Genomic DNA, 15,943 nt, shown 5'->3' with positions numbered 1-15,943 from the left:
CAAAGAAGTTGAGGTTCACTGCCTACCTTTTATTGAGTGCCTGTTGTTGGCCAGGTTGGAGTTGCCAGGCGATGCTAATGAAATGGTGGCTAACAGTGACCAGTCCTGTCTGTGGAAGGTTTCATAGGAGGCACATATGATGGGAACTTTCAAAGTGACCTGCACTTTGAGGTACAGAGAAACAGGTGTGTGCTTTTGAAACAACCAATGATCTGTTTACCCTGTGGATTGATCCCTGCAGCTTCTTCAGGCCCAGGGAGAACGAACTCTGAACATTAGGGAGTGTCGGGGTATTGCCGAGTTAGAGATCAAATAGGTACTCATGTGAGACAGCCTTGAGTGAAAGTAGGCCCTTTCACATTTCGGTGTTGGGCTGGTCTGAAGATGTGGGATCAGATAGGTCTGGGTTGTGCAACAGTCGGGCGGGGTGGGAAATGGCATGAATATACGGATGTGGGAGGTAGAGTGGCTTGAACACACTTTCCCAGCCAGAGTTAATATAGCCATCCATTTACTTTTCCAAAGGAAATTCACCCATAGAAAAGTCACCAATGAACCAATGGAGTTGCTCCTAGTTTACCTGGAGACAGCACAGACTTTCAGAAGGAAAGAGGGGGGGCCATACAGGCAGCAAACACATGTTGTTGTTACAGTGGCCATCAGTGATTTCCTCTGAAAAGTCTTCCTCTTTCCTCAGATGGAAGAGCTATTTGAAAAACTTTTTTGTAAAACATTGCAAACCGTAAATGGTAAGTAAGTAGACTGAACAATGGCTACTTCCCCTCTCTGTTCACTTTGCTCTTTAAAAATGGACGGTCTATAGTATTCACAGAATGAAGGAGAAAACAAACATGTTAATAGATAAGAGCTTTGAAGGACATGAACTTGGCCTCACAGCTTAGCATTTTTTTGTGGTTGACAGTAATTAAAATGACTTTTGAAAAAAATTTTAATAATCTTAGTGGTATCTCACAAAAATAATAAAGAAGCCTTCAGGTGTGGACTACATAGTTACCAAATGTTTTAAATTATTTATTTAATGTTGTAAAATTATTCTGCGTTGAGTTATTGCACACCTCAAATAATACAAATTGTTGTTTTCCAATTCCTTGATTTAAATACAGGGTTTGTTTGATATGTTGAAATGGTTTCTGCTTTTTCTCTTGGACATTGATAATATAATGGTACAGAAACACTTAGTAATGATGTTGCTCCAGACAGAGCAGTTGAACTTCAGACAATACACATTCATCCTCATTCTCTAAACATATGCAAGTTTTAACAAGCAAAAAGACATGTACTTACTGAACACCTACTTTGTTTACTTCTTACATGGGTGCTTTTCTCTCCTTGGGATTTCTTGTTTCTAACTGGTTGGTTTTTGTTTTTTTTTAAGTTGGCCAATTTCTTTAGTATACAAGCTTTAGAAAATCAAAGATAATAGTTCTCCAACTCCTACCCCAATGTAACTTTAAAAATGAAACCAGGAACGTGCAAAGAGAAGTATTAGGTTGCCATCAATAGAAAGAAGAACAGTAAGTTGGTATTTCCACTTCAAAGAGTGGAAGCCAAAACCTCATGCTTTCCATTGGGAGTCTGCGCAGCAGTCTCACACGAAGCTGTCTGGCGCCACCTTGCGGCGGACAAAAGGAATGCCCTCCCAGAAGAGGAAAGCCGTTCTGGAAGGAGCCAGCCTGAGAAGGGACTCGCCCAGGGGTAGGCCCAGGTTCTGTGGGGCTTGAAGCTTAAAACAATTTGGGGGGACCCTCACTGCACCAAAACCCTCAAAATCAAAAGTACAAACCCTAGACTTGTGCAAAGCGCTGGTCCCTGAGGCATTAGCTTCTGCCATTAGCTAGCTGAGTTGGCCATGGGGAGAGCAGGCTCCAGGAGATGTGGGGAGGCCGGCCGGCTGGGGGCAGAGCTCGCTCCCAGCAGCCGGTGGCGGCGGGGGGGCCCTGGTGAGTTTGAAGGAGCACCGCAGCCCCTGCTGCCGGTGGCTCCTGTTCTTCAGGCCCAAGTGGGAGGCTGTCTCTGGGTAATCAGCAGGGGCAGTTCGTCCCAGGCCCCCACGTCGGTTCTCGTTCTGGCCTTGGCCGCGGCTGCTCCCACCCCTGCCTGCTGTGGGGAACATCTGTCTTCTACCCTACTGACGCTTTACCTTTAGTTTCAGGCTGTGCTCAGGCTCATTCTAGAAAACTTCTGCAACTAGCCTAATCTTAAGTCGAATGCGTGGCCCACTCATTCAGTGGAAGGCGGTAGTACAGAGCCATTAAGGGCACAGGCTGTGGGACAGGCTAACCTCAGTTTCATTTATTCATTCACTTACTTGACAAGCGTTTATTGGGTGCCTACTGCGGCCTGTCACTGATCTCAGAGCTGGGATAGTTCAAGCGACATGAAAGTCAGTGCTCAGGGAGTCGCCACCTGAGAGCAGGGCGTCTCAAACCATCAGGGGAAAGAACCAGTTTTTTAGATTTCCTACATCTTGTGGGCTGATAATTTTTGTGAAATACAATAAAAATAAATGACCAGGAAAATAAAATTTTAAAAATTATCAAAATACAAACCCCTATTTTTTATTACAGTTTTAACAGGCATAAAATTACATTTCCATGTAGATAATTACAATAAGCATGATGGGAAAGATAATTACAAAAACTGTATATTCATTGAAAATGCATATAAAGGCAGTTAATATAGAAGATCAGTATTAATACTGGTAACTTCACTTTTAATGTAGTCAAGAGTTAATGAAGTTAATCTAGGCTGGATACAACAATGCTAATTGTAGGAAATGATGTATATAAACTATTCCTGTGTTTTGTTTTAATTGCACTGGAGAAGCCAGGTATATTAACAGGACTGGAAAAATATTTTTTAAACCCATTTCGGCAAACTCGGGCTATTAATTTTTGAACTTTCACCTAAAATGAAGCAAGTATTGCTGCACTGTAAAATTTATTTTCAATCCTTCCATAGTTACCAGTTCGAACAATTTATCCCATAAAACTATAGTTACACTAAATTATATTTTAGTGAAATCAGTGAAGTCTAGGTTTTTATATACTTTCAGGTTACAGTAAAAAAACTAACCTTGAATATCATGCATTTTAGCATGGTTCTGCTTCATGTTTCTGACTGGGCCACAGCTTGTGCCAGTGAGATGAGCCCTACTGATCACATATTTGGATGAGGTGACAGTGACAAATTGCAAAAGAAGTCTCCATATACTTAAACTCTCAAGTTCTGTATGTCTCTTATCAGTGACTGGTGACCAGCAGTTTGCACTGATATGCTGGCCACACATTGAGTAGGTTGTTCCAGGGGGTTCTTGCTCTCCCACAATTGGGCCTCAATAGCAAAGTGGAAACAATAACTGTATTTAATTCATAGGGGTGCTGTGGGAATTAAGTGAGATAATGCAGGAGAAGTGCTTGGTCTATGGTAAAGGCTTAATAATATCTACTAAGTACAGAGAAGACAAAAAATAAGGCTCTTATAATTGGAAAATAGATTAATTAATGAATAACTGACACTGCGAGACAGATTACAGGTAAGTGCTAAAGGGCTCCCTGGCATGAGTGTGTTCACACGTGTGTGTGCGTGTAAATCACTTCGATTTGAGAGGATGGGGTTGCCTTTTGATCCTCTCTGTCCTGCTCATTGTACTCCTGTTTGAGCCACCTGACTCAGCATGGGGCTTACTGCGTTCGCGCCCTGTCCCCTGTGTGGTGAGTGCTGGGCCCGGCGCCCACCGCTGGGGAGGGAGCAGCTTTCATTCCTTTGGTGCTGGGAGCTCACTGGTCCCCCAGCTGTCAGAGGACCTGCCTGGTGTTCCTGAGTGTGCGCCGGGCGCTGGTGGCTAGTACCCTCCACCCGAGGGGGGGAACCCGACATGCTCACACTGTCACAGGGCCACATGGCCTGCCGCCTCTCAAGCAGGCAGTCAGGGGCACCAGGGGTAAGGAGAGTGATCAATATATTCAGTCTATCACGTTCTTCTCTTTGAGGCTCCATCCAGGTTAAGGAATGTATCAAGGATATTATCTACATTCTTTAGAAACAAAAAAGACCTGAAAATACTGAATGAGGTTGGAAAGTAACCACTCAAAGAATCTGCTGAAGGGTCTCTCCCGTCTGCGCCAGGGACAAGCTCTTACTCCCGGGCCGCCTCCACCCCTTTCCACTTGCCGCATCTGGTGCCCTGGCCAGCCCAGGAGAGGTACCACGCGGGCTCCCTCTTCAGCAGGCATAAAGCTGCAGTGTTGTAGCTGTCCCTTGGGTTGTCATTTCAGAACACTTTTCTCTTTTCTCTTTCTGACACAACAGCTTTCATCTGCTTGACTCCCCTCCCCCTTCCAGAGGCACAAGAGAGGTGGGGGCGGGCTACCCCCCAAGAGCATCTTAGCTGGACCCCCAGCAACTTGGATGGTTCAGGCTAAGCAGTTTAAACCAGTGTTTCTTAAGCTGGAGCCAGCAAGTATGTGCTCAATATCTAAGTTTTCTGCCAGAATTTTAATAAATTTTGCTCTAACATTTTAGTCTGAAAAAACAAACATAAGCATATTCCAAGTCACCTTATAAATAACAGTCATCTGAATTCTCCCTGGACTTCAGTACCTGTACTAGGGTTATTGCCTAATAAACAAAGAACCAGGGTAGATACAGTATCTAAATGATGGCTTTGAGCTAGGCGAGGGCCGTATGAACTCACAATGTGCTCTGTAAGAGACTTCCCTGTTGCATGAAAAATAATATCAAACATTCTAATAGCATTACTATGTACAAGGTATAGTTCAAGTGCATTATTAGTAACTCAGGTATGAATCCTTCCAACAGCCTTGTAAGGGAGGTACTTGTGTTATCATCATCCCTCTTTAGGAGGGTGTCCTACAGTCAGACAGGACTGGTACTTACATTTCAACCCCGGGAAGCCGGCTCTTGAATCTACTTTTACCCAGTATGTAGCCGTCTAAGTAGACAAAAATGGTTCACTTTCTCACCTGCCACAATTAATAGAAAATAATTATGCTTCAGTGAAAAACTGTGCGTGATAGAGAAAACCCCTCTGGATGATGTGATTCTGATTTTATGGAAGCTATTTTACAGCCCCTTTCGTGATAGATAAGAGGTAGAAAATAATGATTGTTTATATGCAAATACTGTTCTGTCTTCTAGTATCGACTCCTCTTTCACCCTGTTCGGTTCCATGCATGTGTTCATTTCAATATTCCTAATCTATATGTGCCTCTATTATCTGGATTCTTTTTTGAACTTTTTATAATGTTATCTAGTTCCCTCCTTGATTAGTAACATGTCTTCATTTGTATACCTGTATGAGAGCTGTGATTTTACCTATTTTGAAAATAATTTTTTAACAAAGGTGTTACTCTGCTCTTAGCTTCTCCGTGACCTGCCCTCCTCATGCATCCCAGGCTTCCACCCCCTTAAGCTGCTCTGGTTGCATTTTTCCATAGCACTGTTTTTCCAACAGACTAGATCAGTCAGTAGCCCCACGTTTGATGTTTATGGGCTGTACTCTCCCACTGGAATGTAAGCTCTGTGAGGACAGAGGTCTTCATCTCTTTTGTTCATTGACATGCCCCAAATACTCAGATGATGTCTTGGCATAAAATGGAGACTAAAAAAAAACTGGAAGAGTAGAGAGAGAACTGAGTCTTTCTTTATAGGGCATGTAGTATAAACACATCTTACTCAAAATAACCCACATTGGCTCAGTTATTGCCATCACTTTTTTTAAGTGTTGGATGCCTTTCAACAAAACGTCATCTGTCGTATGTAAAAACTGTTAGTTTGAACAGGGAGGGGGAAATCTATTTTATTTATAAACTTCATGTTATCATTATGTAAGAATTATAAATCTTGAGCTTAAACTCAGTTGTGGTGTTTATAGTGAAGGGAGAATATAATAAAATTGCTCATGAAAATAATTTGTCAACACAGGGAGCCCATTAATTTCTTCTTTAAAAGGAAGGATGCATATTATTCAGATTTGACAAACTGTTTTAAGTGATCTAGCTACCCTCCATGGTGGCGTGTTGTAGGCTGTAAATTACAAAGGAAAGGAAGCGGTTGGGGCGCAGGGCAGGTAGCTCTGTTTCCTGGAGAGGAGAGGCCTGGAGGTGGGCCTGGCCAGCTGTCGTGACGGGGCTGCTTAGCTCCTGGAGACACAATGAGAGGCCGTCCACTGCAGTGGCAAGGGGGAGGCGAGGTCAGCGGAGTGCAGTGTCTGACACTGAGGCATCTCTGCCTGGAAGAGCAGCGCAGTGATCTTCTAAATATAAAAGTGCAGAGTTGGATTTTGCAGAAAGAACGGCACTACAATGCCTAATAAAATTTCATATATTTAAAATGGTGTCTGGACAGGGAAAGAGGAACAAGAAGTGTTTTCTGATCAGCTGAAATTTTGATTTGCAAATATTTTAAAAATATGTATAGCATTTATTTCATGTGTTCTGTGTATTTTAAGTGGAAAGTCTGGGAAGTCAGCTAAATGACGTTGGGCTGAATGAAACAGTTTAACTTAAGGCAGCCCTTGTTTGCATAATAATGTGTCAAACAGATCTCAACTCTCAACATGCTCTCGAACTTTTTTTTTTTTGATATCATTAATTACAATTACATGAGGAACATTATGTTTACTAGACTCCCCCCATCACCAAGTCCCCCCACATACCCCATTACAGTCACTGTCCATCAGCATAGTAAGATGCTGTAGAATCACTACTTGTCTTCTCTGTGTTGTACAGCCCTCCCCATGCCTCCCTCCTACATTATGTCTGCTAATAGTAATGCCCCTCTTTTTTTTCCCTTATCCCTCCCTTCCCACCCATCCTCCCCAGTCCCTTTCCCTTTGGTAACTGTTAGTCTATCCTTGGGTTCTGTGAGTCTGCTGCTGTTTTGTTCCTTCAGTTTTCTCTTTGTTCTTATACTCCACATATGAGTGAAATCATTTGGTACTTGTCTTTCTCTGCCTGGCTTATTTCACTGAGCATAATACCCTCTAGCTGCATCCATGTTGTTGCAAATGGTAGGATTTGCCCTCTTCTTATGGCTGAATAATATTCCATTGTGTATATGTACCACATCTTCTTTATCCATTCACCTACTGATGGGCACTTAGGTTGCTTCCATTTCTTGGCTATTGTAAATACTGCTGTGATAAACATAGGGGTGCATATGTCTTTTTCAAACTGGGCTGCTGCATTCTTGGGGTAAATTCCTAGGAGTGGAATTCCTAAAAATATGGAATGCTTCACGAAGTTGTGTGCCATCCTTGCACAGGGGCCATGCTAATCTTCTCTGTATAGTTCCAATTTTAGTATATGTGCTGCCAAAGTGAGCACTCTCTAAGTTTTTAATAAGAGCCACAGCATACTGTGTGGATCCTCCCTGTGTTACAGTGGTAGCCAGATAAACTGGACTTTATCATACCTGCACATTAGATACAGGACTTCATTAAAAATTCTAGGCATCAAGGAATTTAGGAAAAGAAACAACTTAAGGTTTTTTCGCTTTTTGTTCCTTTTCTCTGGTAAGAGAGAGACTCATTTAGGTGAATTTGCTAGTGTGTTCAGGGTGGGCCGATGCTGGTGGGGCATGCTCCTCAGTCAGGATGTTACGATCTTTTCCCTTCTCATGGTCCCTGATGGGGCAAAATTTGTAGCTGGCTACAATAGGTAGGCTAGACTGTGAAGCATGATTGTGTGGGAAAACAACTGTGTAAATGATGAAACAATTTAGTCATAATTAAAAGTAATTAAGTTCAGAACCAAAATAAAAAAATCACAGTGAGGGCCCTTGAATGGAGAGAACTGCAGTAGCCATGTCTGCTGGCGGTCCCCCACCGCCTGTGCCCATGCCCTGCCACCCGCACATGTCCTCATGCACTTTAATCACGCCTGAGGGTTCTGGCCAGCGAGTGTTAGAGGGTCCGGCGCAGCCTCGGCCCCCGCGCAGTCCCAGAACCACTTCTGCCGAATGTAGAAGGCGGTGACAGATGTTTGTAGATGTGATTGTAAGCTCACCGGGAAATCATCTGGAGACCCAGCCCTGAGGAATGTGCGGCTGGGACTCCCAACGGTAATGACGTGTGTGGCCGTCCTCAGTGCTGGAGAGCTGACCGGGGCAGAGGAGCGGCTGGAGAGCTGGCGGAGGGAACCACGACCCCAGCCCTGGGCCTGCTGCACTCCAGGCAGGAGTGGCTCGACGCCTGAGTCACTCCCCGTGGGGCGGCGCCACGCTCTGAGGAATCCTCCAGTGCTCAGCCGCGGCCTGGCTGCGCCACCTCCTGTGGGCAGGAGCGGGGAAGAAGGGATGCTCCACAGCCCAGCCCGCCGCCCTGGCGGTACGGGTGGGTCACGGCAGCTCTGTGGTTTCTGGGCCTTCCCTGGGCCCAGCTCCTCTGTTCCAGAAACCCAGGAGGCCCCTGTCTGGGAGCCCCCTGCATTTTCACTTTCTACTCTTTTAAAATCTCCCTTTCCTTTCTCTCTTTCCTTCTACCTTTTTCTAAGGCCATGGCCGTAGCACCCATGGTCATCCCTTGGCTGGCTGGTAGCCCGCTGAGTGAAGATGTGATTGGCCAGTCCCTGTAACTTGTAGCATTCCTGTAGACACACCTCATGATGGTAAATGTAGGCTCAACAGTGTAACACTGGCACCCCAGGGAAGAGAGAAGTATTTTAAACAAAGACACTGGGCGTGGTAGCAGCCACAGCCTCTCCTGCAGGGTGCGTGTAACAAACTGCCCCAAGTTGTCGGCTTGCAGCAGCATTTTTCTTTCTCATGGGGAGCTCAGGGATGCTGTGTCTGCCTATGAGGTGGGGGACTTGTCTCCAGGCTTTGGGTTCAGTTCAGGTTGGCTCCAGGTGTCTTATTTTGGGGCAGCAGCTTCACGGTGTTGATGGGAGCTCAAGAGGAGAAGTTCAAATCTGTGAAGCCTTTTAGACCTCTGCTCAGAATCTGCCCGTTGTCACTTCAGCGTTCCATCGGCCAAACCAAATCCCATGGCTCACCCCAAACTTCGGTGGGTGGGGGAGCCCGCCAGCCACGCCAGTGCCCTGCTGCACGGCCACTTGACAGGGACGGAGCAGAGGATTGAGAGTATCACTCAGTCTTCCGTGTGGGTGCTCCTAACTTATGCCCAGAGACCCTGGTTGTGATACGGGTTGGACCGCCACAAGCAGCTCTGAGCAGTTCTGGTTGGTAGAAGCACTAAATGTAACATACATTAAAATCCACAGATATGTTTCCATTGTTGGTCTGGAACAGGATGGTTCCCGTCAGTTACGGGTGAGGGCGGCGCAGGTGACTGAGCACTTTCCACAGTGCCAGCCGTCCCTTCCGTCCAGACCTGCACGCCCGCGGGCAGCCTGCTGCCCTTTGCAGCCCACTCCTCTAAGCATCCACTTAAAGTTTCAAAGGTATTTTAAAGCTTGTCGTCGGAAGTGGTTGGCCAAGAAAACACCAAAAATTTTGAGACAACTGTTAGCGATCCTAAGTGACAATGAAGAGAAGAAAGTTTACAGCTCATCCACAAAGAATCAGAAGGGTGGTGCCTTTCGGGAACTGGAGCCTGCCAGATGCTGTGTACCACAGTGGTTGTGCCTGTAAGACTCAAAAGATGCAAAGGTGGTTTCAGTCCAACAGTGCAATGATTTATGTCTTCCAGACTGAGTGGCCATTGTGGTGAGGATTGATTTTTTCTACAGAATATCACCCTTAAAGAGCCATAAATAAAATGCCCTATTGTTTGGAAAACATTCCCAATCTGCTGTCCTTTAACTGAGAAGCCCATATTGCTCAGAGAAACAATAAAATGTGTCCTTTTGGCCAAACATGACAAAGGAAATAAGGAGATGAATAGTTATTGGAAGGCTAGGTATTCCCGTGTGGAAAGGGATAAAAAAAATAATTGGTTGGTCTGAAAGCTGCCGCTTAAGAGGAATGCAGGGAGAAGCCACAAAGCTGACAAAACCGCGGCCCAAATAACTCCCCCCGAGGCAGGCACTCCGGCATCCGGGCTGGGGGCCTGCGTTCCCCGCCAAGGCCCCTCGTGCTCCCCGGGCTGCCTCCTAGGCCCCCAGTCCCCTTGCTGTCAGAGCGCATGAGCTCTGGTTCTCTCTGGCTTGGTCCCCACCGCACAGCTTGCCTTGGAAGCTTCTCTCCCTGCCAGGAGCCAGTTTTCCACCCTTGGTTGTCCCTGGCATCCTCAGCCCAGCTGGAATCTCACCCCCACCCTGCCCAAATCAATACCCAAGGCACTCGACGTGTCCAGTCATGACAGCTGTTCTGAGGAGAAACTTTTGAGGCCAGCACCGCTACCTCTTTCCTAATTTAATGAATGTTGACAAAGCAAACGCATTATTATTGTTACCATTAGAATCAGTGCACGTTGCCATAAAAGTCCTCAAATGTCTAAAGTTGAGGAACTGTCTAGGGGAGTGGGGAAAAATTTCCTCAAGGAGGCCCCTCAATTTGACCTGGGTCATTGTGGATAAGTAGGAGTTCACCAGGCTCCAAAGCTAGGGAACAGCAATAGGCAGAAGGAACAGCACATACAACGTCCATGCCAGAGTCAAAGGAAAAGTATGACATTTTATAGGCTTTCAGAGCAGGGGAAAAATACATTCCCATCTCTGCCCTTGTGGCAATGGGGTTTGATCTGCAGCATGATGAATGCCTGGGGAAATGAAGCAGTAACCAATTCTTTAGTTCCATAAACATTTATCAGTTGGGCGCCACCACATCTGGGCATTGTGCTGGGTTACCAGGGTGCTGGGAAATACAAAGATGGACCCAAGAAAGTCCCTTCCCCTTGAAGTGCATCGTGTACTTACACTGACGGATGTACCCCAACCTCATTACCCCAGGCCCTACCCAGATGCATTCAGCATGAGCTCCTCCAGCATTTCCGAGCAAATAATGGGCTAGAGACTGGCCAGCTAAGGAGTTGGCAGGATGGGTGGAACAGACACTAGGTTATGTGGGGAATCCTTTGAATGGGGACTAATTCTGTAAGTGGGCAGTTTGTTAAATCATTTTTTCATATTCCTGATGCAACCCTGTCACCTGAGGGGATATGTGTCATCCATATGAGGATCATGGGACTTCCTGTATTTCTGATCATGGCTGTTTACAAAAATGCAGCCAGAGACCTGAGTCAGAGTGGCCTGTAGGGATGGAGGTGGAAGCGACGTTTTATTCGGCTCACTGTGGAGGGGGCTGCGTGGCACTCGTCCCTGCGCGCCCCCCGCCCCGCCCACTGGCTTGGCCCCCAGTGCTGACGGCTCTGCCGGCCCCTCTCTCCCCAGGTATGGAGAGTGCAATCACGCTGTGGCAGTTCCTCTTGCAGTTGCTGCTGGACCAGAAGCACGAGCATCTTATCTGCTGGACCTCCAACGATGGTGAATTCAAGCTCCTCAAAGCAGAGGAAGTGGCCAAACTGTGGGGACTCCGAAAAAACAAAACGAACATGAACTATGATAAGCTGAGCAGAGCCCTGCGATACTATTATGACAAGGTAAACCCTGCCCGACCTCACCTGAGAGTGTCTGGGGGAGGTGGGGCGCCACCTGCACGTTGCCCTGGTAAAAGCAGGTAACTGTGCTGTGGAGCAAACTGGAAAAATCAGAGGCAATTTATGTTTTTTTTTTTGAGAAGACCTGTGCTATAGAGGGTTTTTTTTTTCTTTCTGGAAGCCCTTCGGGCGTGACTGTGGGTCAGATTGTGTTCCCTTCACATTTTCCTCTGTCGTTGCTGCAGAGCTTTGCCAACAACAGGAATGAGATGTAGGGAGGCCCTGGGGCTTCCTCCTGGTTAGCTGTTGGAGTGACAGATGAACGTGGTCAACTCTAGAAAGTCTGTTTGTCCTTGTGGTTTGTAGTGCACTCACGGGCCTTTCCTGGGAATGTGGCAGCTTGGGTAGTTGGTGAACAACTTGGCGTCCATGTTAATGAACTGGGGATCATGAGAGTAGCATCTCGGGACTGGTGTGAAGACTTAGGGAAACTTCCCTAATTGAAAGAAAAGCCATTTCCCCGTTTGAGTCAGAGCGCTTTGTTAAGTGATAACACAGCACAGCTGCCAGTGCTGGGAGAGTTGGGGTGAGTTTCAGCGCATCTCTGGAAAAGCAGTTAATGTGCCTGCTAGGGCGAAATTATTGTTTAGCGGTAATCATTTCAGACCTGTCCCTGTTGACCATTTTTCTGTGTGGACCTGTTGTCGCTGACGATTTGGCCTCATAGACATAAAGACTTTAGAGTCCCAATAAGGGTAAACTTTTGTTCTGGTTTTACTCTTCATATTGAAAGATGAACTAAAAACTGATTTAAATATTCGTTCCTGGTCTATATTTAGTGCCTTCCTTCTGCCAACCTCTTTGGAATTCAAGACAGAAGGATTACACATTTCAGGAAGTGGAGGCATCATTAATTATAAAGTGTTCCTTTATATGATCGTAATTGCATATGATTATGTCATTGAAATGTTAAAGGTGCTTTCCTTTACTGTGGCAGTTAATTAATCCTGGCTTATGCAGAGGCCTACCAAGATGGGAAAGCACTTCTTGCAAATGGCACAGTCTGAAAGCCTTGCAGATGGCTTACTGCTTTGCCTCCTTCCCCAGGTTCTAAGTTACACAATGGGAATTGGGGCCCTCTGACGGAAAACAGTCATCTTGTCTGCTGGCACGGTGCCTAAAAGCATGGGTTTGAGACTAAAGAAAAAATAATTTCATTGTTTTAAATCAAGTGTGAAAGAAAAGGAGTCCCGCCTCCGTGTCTGTGACACGGTTTTACCTCTTTCCGTGGCCTGAGCACTTGGCTGAGAATTGTGTCCTCAGCACGAAGGGAGGTGACGGCTGGAAACCACCCCTCAGAGGACTGGCCTGGTCACTGCTGTTCATGCTACACCTGATCGCCCTTGGCTGACTTCTCAACCCCTCGGAAAGGAGCTGCCGGGCGTTCTGTCACCCAGCGTGTTTTGGTACTGGCTGTGTGTAAGGCACGGTGCTGAGCGCTTTCTACCTACGTCCCCTTTAATGACAGCAGTCCCGTGAGACAGCCCTGCCGGCACATCCTCCTTTTGCAGATGAGGACAGGAGAGCTTTAGTGACAAACCTGCCAGCGCCTGGCTCATCTGCCCACATTCCTGGCCCAGAGGCACACACCCTGCCTTCTGGGCTGTTCACTTCCTTTGCCTTGAACACTTGAGTTCCAGGTGGGCAGTCAGGCAGTGTGGAGGTTATTGCAACCTCAGGAATTTTTGTTTATTATCAAACACTTCCATACTGATAAGCCCTGGCTATGCTGTGCGTCCAGTTGAGCCCAGGGCCCCAGGGTCCCAGTGGCTGGGGTGCCTGGCCTTTCCTGCTGGGGCTGAGCTTGAGGTCTGGCCAGGTAACCGTTGAGCAGGCAGCTGGTGCTGGCAGTGAGGGCAGGCACGGCTCTTGTCCAACGTGTCACGCAGGCTTGGCCACCTGGAGAACAAGCTGTGTCCTTCCTTCCACATGTGCACAGTGTGTGTGTGTACGCAATATGTGTGCATACATGGTGGTTCGGCGTCTCATAAACTGCTCTCAAGAGATGAGAGAATGACCATGAGACTTCTGATAGAGTTTAAAGTGAAAAGAGGTGGGGGAGGAGGATGACGAAGAGGGGAGGGGGTGATCGGGGGTGAGAGAGAGGAAGCAGGAAGGGCAATGGCAAAAGGCGGCTACAAAAATCGTACTCGGTTTTATGCTTTATGATGAACACGTCTTTCGACTTTGCCAGTGGTACTCCCTGACTGTTTGTATAAGATGAATCATATGAAATTGCCAATGTCTGACCATTACTCGCCCACCAAAGTGGCGATCTTCAGTGGTTTGGTCTCTAACCTGAGAAACAGATACTTGAGGACCCTCTGTGGACGTGAAGCTCCAGACCACATGGGCACCTCTTGGTGAGCCCCGTCCCCTACCCCACGTGCCTTTCAGCTTGCCCAGCGCTCCGTGTGACCCTGTCCGCCTCTCAGTGTCACTCTCCTCCCTGCCTCCCCACTGACACTTAGCAGAGCCTGCTCTGCACATGGCATGAATTAGGTGACCCCATACCCTGATGGCCGCCCTCTTCATTCCTTTGTCTTTCTGTCCTTTGCAAGCCATCCTCTCTTCACTATTGACTGAAATTGCATATCCCTTTGGTTTTGTCCTAACAGGGAGGTTTTCCTGTCAGAGTGGACAGGCATGAGAATATCATTATTTTGATATGTTTTATATTTTTAGCTCATTCCAGAATATTAGAAATGGACAGTGGAAAAAAAGTAGAAAACACTTGCAAAACCATACAGAAGGAATCGGAGCAGAATGGCGTGTAAGGGCTAATGGCATCAGTTTGTCCTTCGCAATGCCCCTCCCCCCACCAGTCATCACAGTGAGGTGGTTAACAGCATGATCTCTGGCTTAGAGTGTCTGGGACTGAATGCAGCTCCGTGACTCTGAGTGCTTTGCCTAGTCTCTCTTGGTCTCAGCTTCTTTTTCTGTAAAATGAGCTTACGCAATAGTGAGCCTCCATCAGGGGGTTGTGGTGGAGATTAGCTGAATTAACACATGCTTGGTGCTGAGAACGGTGCCCAAAACACATTAGATGCTACAAAGTATTAGCCGGAGTAATAATACAGATAATATTTTCCTTATCATTCATTTGAAAAATTCAGACAGGTGCAAAGAAGAAAATTAGGACCTTTGTGCTCCCTTCCAGCACAAGTATGCACAAAAGTAGGGGATGCCAGATCCTGGGTATAGTGGCTCATGTCACCTGTCAACTCACAGGAGGGCTCTGTTGTGCTTTTTAATGGCTGAGGATGGGTGACCACGGTCTCTTTACCCAGTTGCCTATTTGTATGTACTTAAGACTTCTGAAAATTAAACAGCGCCTTCACCTTTGACACTTCTCCCCTCTGAGTCAAAGCGCACACTCCTGTGCACCCCTCCGCTGGCGGGGTCTGCGTCTGAGTACAGGGAGTTTGCGTGCAGCACTGCCCCGGCTAGAGGCCAGCTGTCCCCTGGTCTCCACATCTCAGTTCACCCATCGGAAGGTGGACATCATAATAGCACCTTCCTTCTTCAGAAAGTGTGAGGATTAAATGCGACCATGTGTACGAGGAGATCGGCCCAGGGTCAGGCCCCTGGCAAATGCTGTCGTTTCTGTTATCGGTGTCTGTAGAGCTTCCTGTGTTGCCACAGTCATCTGTTTCTATGGTTGTCCTCACAAAATGGTCTTCACCATGGTCTCCTGGCTTACCTGCTCTGTTGCCCTGCACCTTGCACAAGGTCCAGCACATATTAGTTGCTCACTAAATGTTGAATGAATGAGCAATTGGGTGACATAATGAAGGGACACTACCCAAATACAAATCACATATATAATGAAAGCTGAGACATTAGATGAGTGTTACACTTAAAAACAAAGTCCCTGCCTTTTGCTTGTTGTATATTAGTGTCTTAGAGCTGCTGTAACAAATTACTGCAAAATGGGTGGCCTAAAACAGTGGAAGTGTATTGTCTCCTAGTTCTGGAGGCCAGCCTGAGATCAAGGTGTCAGCAGGGCCACGCTCCCTCTGAGACTGAGCAAACTCCTCCCTTGCATCTCCCCAGCTGGTGGCGGCGGCTGGGCTCCTTGGTGTTACTTGGCTTAACAGCTGCATCGCTCCCGTCTCTGCCTCTGTGGTCACATGATGTTCTCCCTGTGTGTCTCTGTGTCCACATTTCTTTCTTATAAGGACACCAGTTCTTTGGGACTAGGGACCACCCTAGTGATCTCATCTTCAATCATCTGCATCTGCAAAGACCCTATTTCCAAATGAGGTCACATTCACAAGGACCAGGGGTTAAGATTTCAACATTTCTTTTTGGGGAACATACATCAACCCACCATGTATT

At 46.7% G+C, this 15,943-nt stretch overlaps 1 protein-coding gene and 1 non-coding gene across 4 annotated transcripts in view; one reads left to right on the top strand and one right to left on the bottom strand.

Moving 5' to 3' along the window:
* ELK3 (ETS transcription factor ELK3) overlaps positions 1 to 15,943 on the top strand; it is a 63,718-nt gene that overhangs the window by 15,434 nt on the left and 32,341 nt on the right. For 2 of the 3 annotated variants that reach the window (XM_036891573.2, XM_036891574.2), the window contains exon 2: positions 11,337 to 11,545. The exons of the other annotated variant lie outside the window; for it this stretch is intronic. In XM_036891573.2, the coding sequence (XP_036747468.1) occupies positions 11,339 to 11,545 (207 nt within the window). In that variant the 5' untranslated portion in view covers positions 11,337 to 11,338. The remainder of the gene's footprint in view (positions 1 to 11,336; positions 11,546 to 15,943) is intronic. 3 annotated transcript variants of the gene reach the window in all.
* Positions 7,264 to 7,370, bottom strand: LOC118915609 (U6 spliceosomal RNA). The gene has a single exon (XR_005026153.2). It is a non-coding gene; the product is annotated as a U6 spliceosomal RNA (small nuclear RNA).

The sequence above is a fragment of the Manis pentadactyla genome, chromosome 10 (genome assembly GCF_030020395.1).
Source record: "Manis pentadactyla isolate mManPen7 chromosome 10, mManPen7.hap1, whole genome shotgun sequence".
NCBI classification, from domain to species: Eukaryota; Metazoa; Chordata; class Mammalia; order Pholidota; family Manidae; genus Manis; species Manis pentadactyla.
This window is presented reverse-complemented; position numbering and strand designations above follow the sequence as displayed.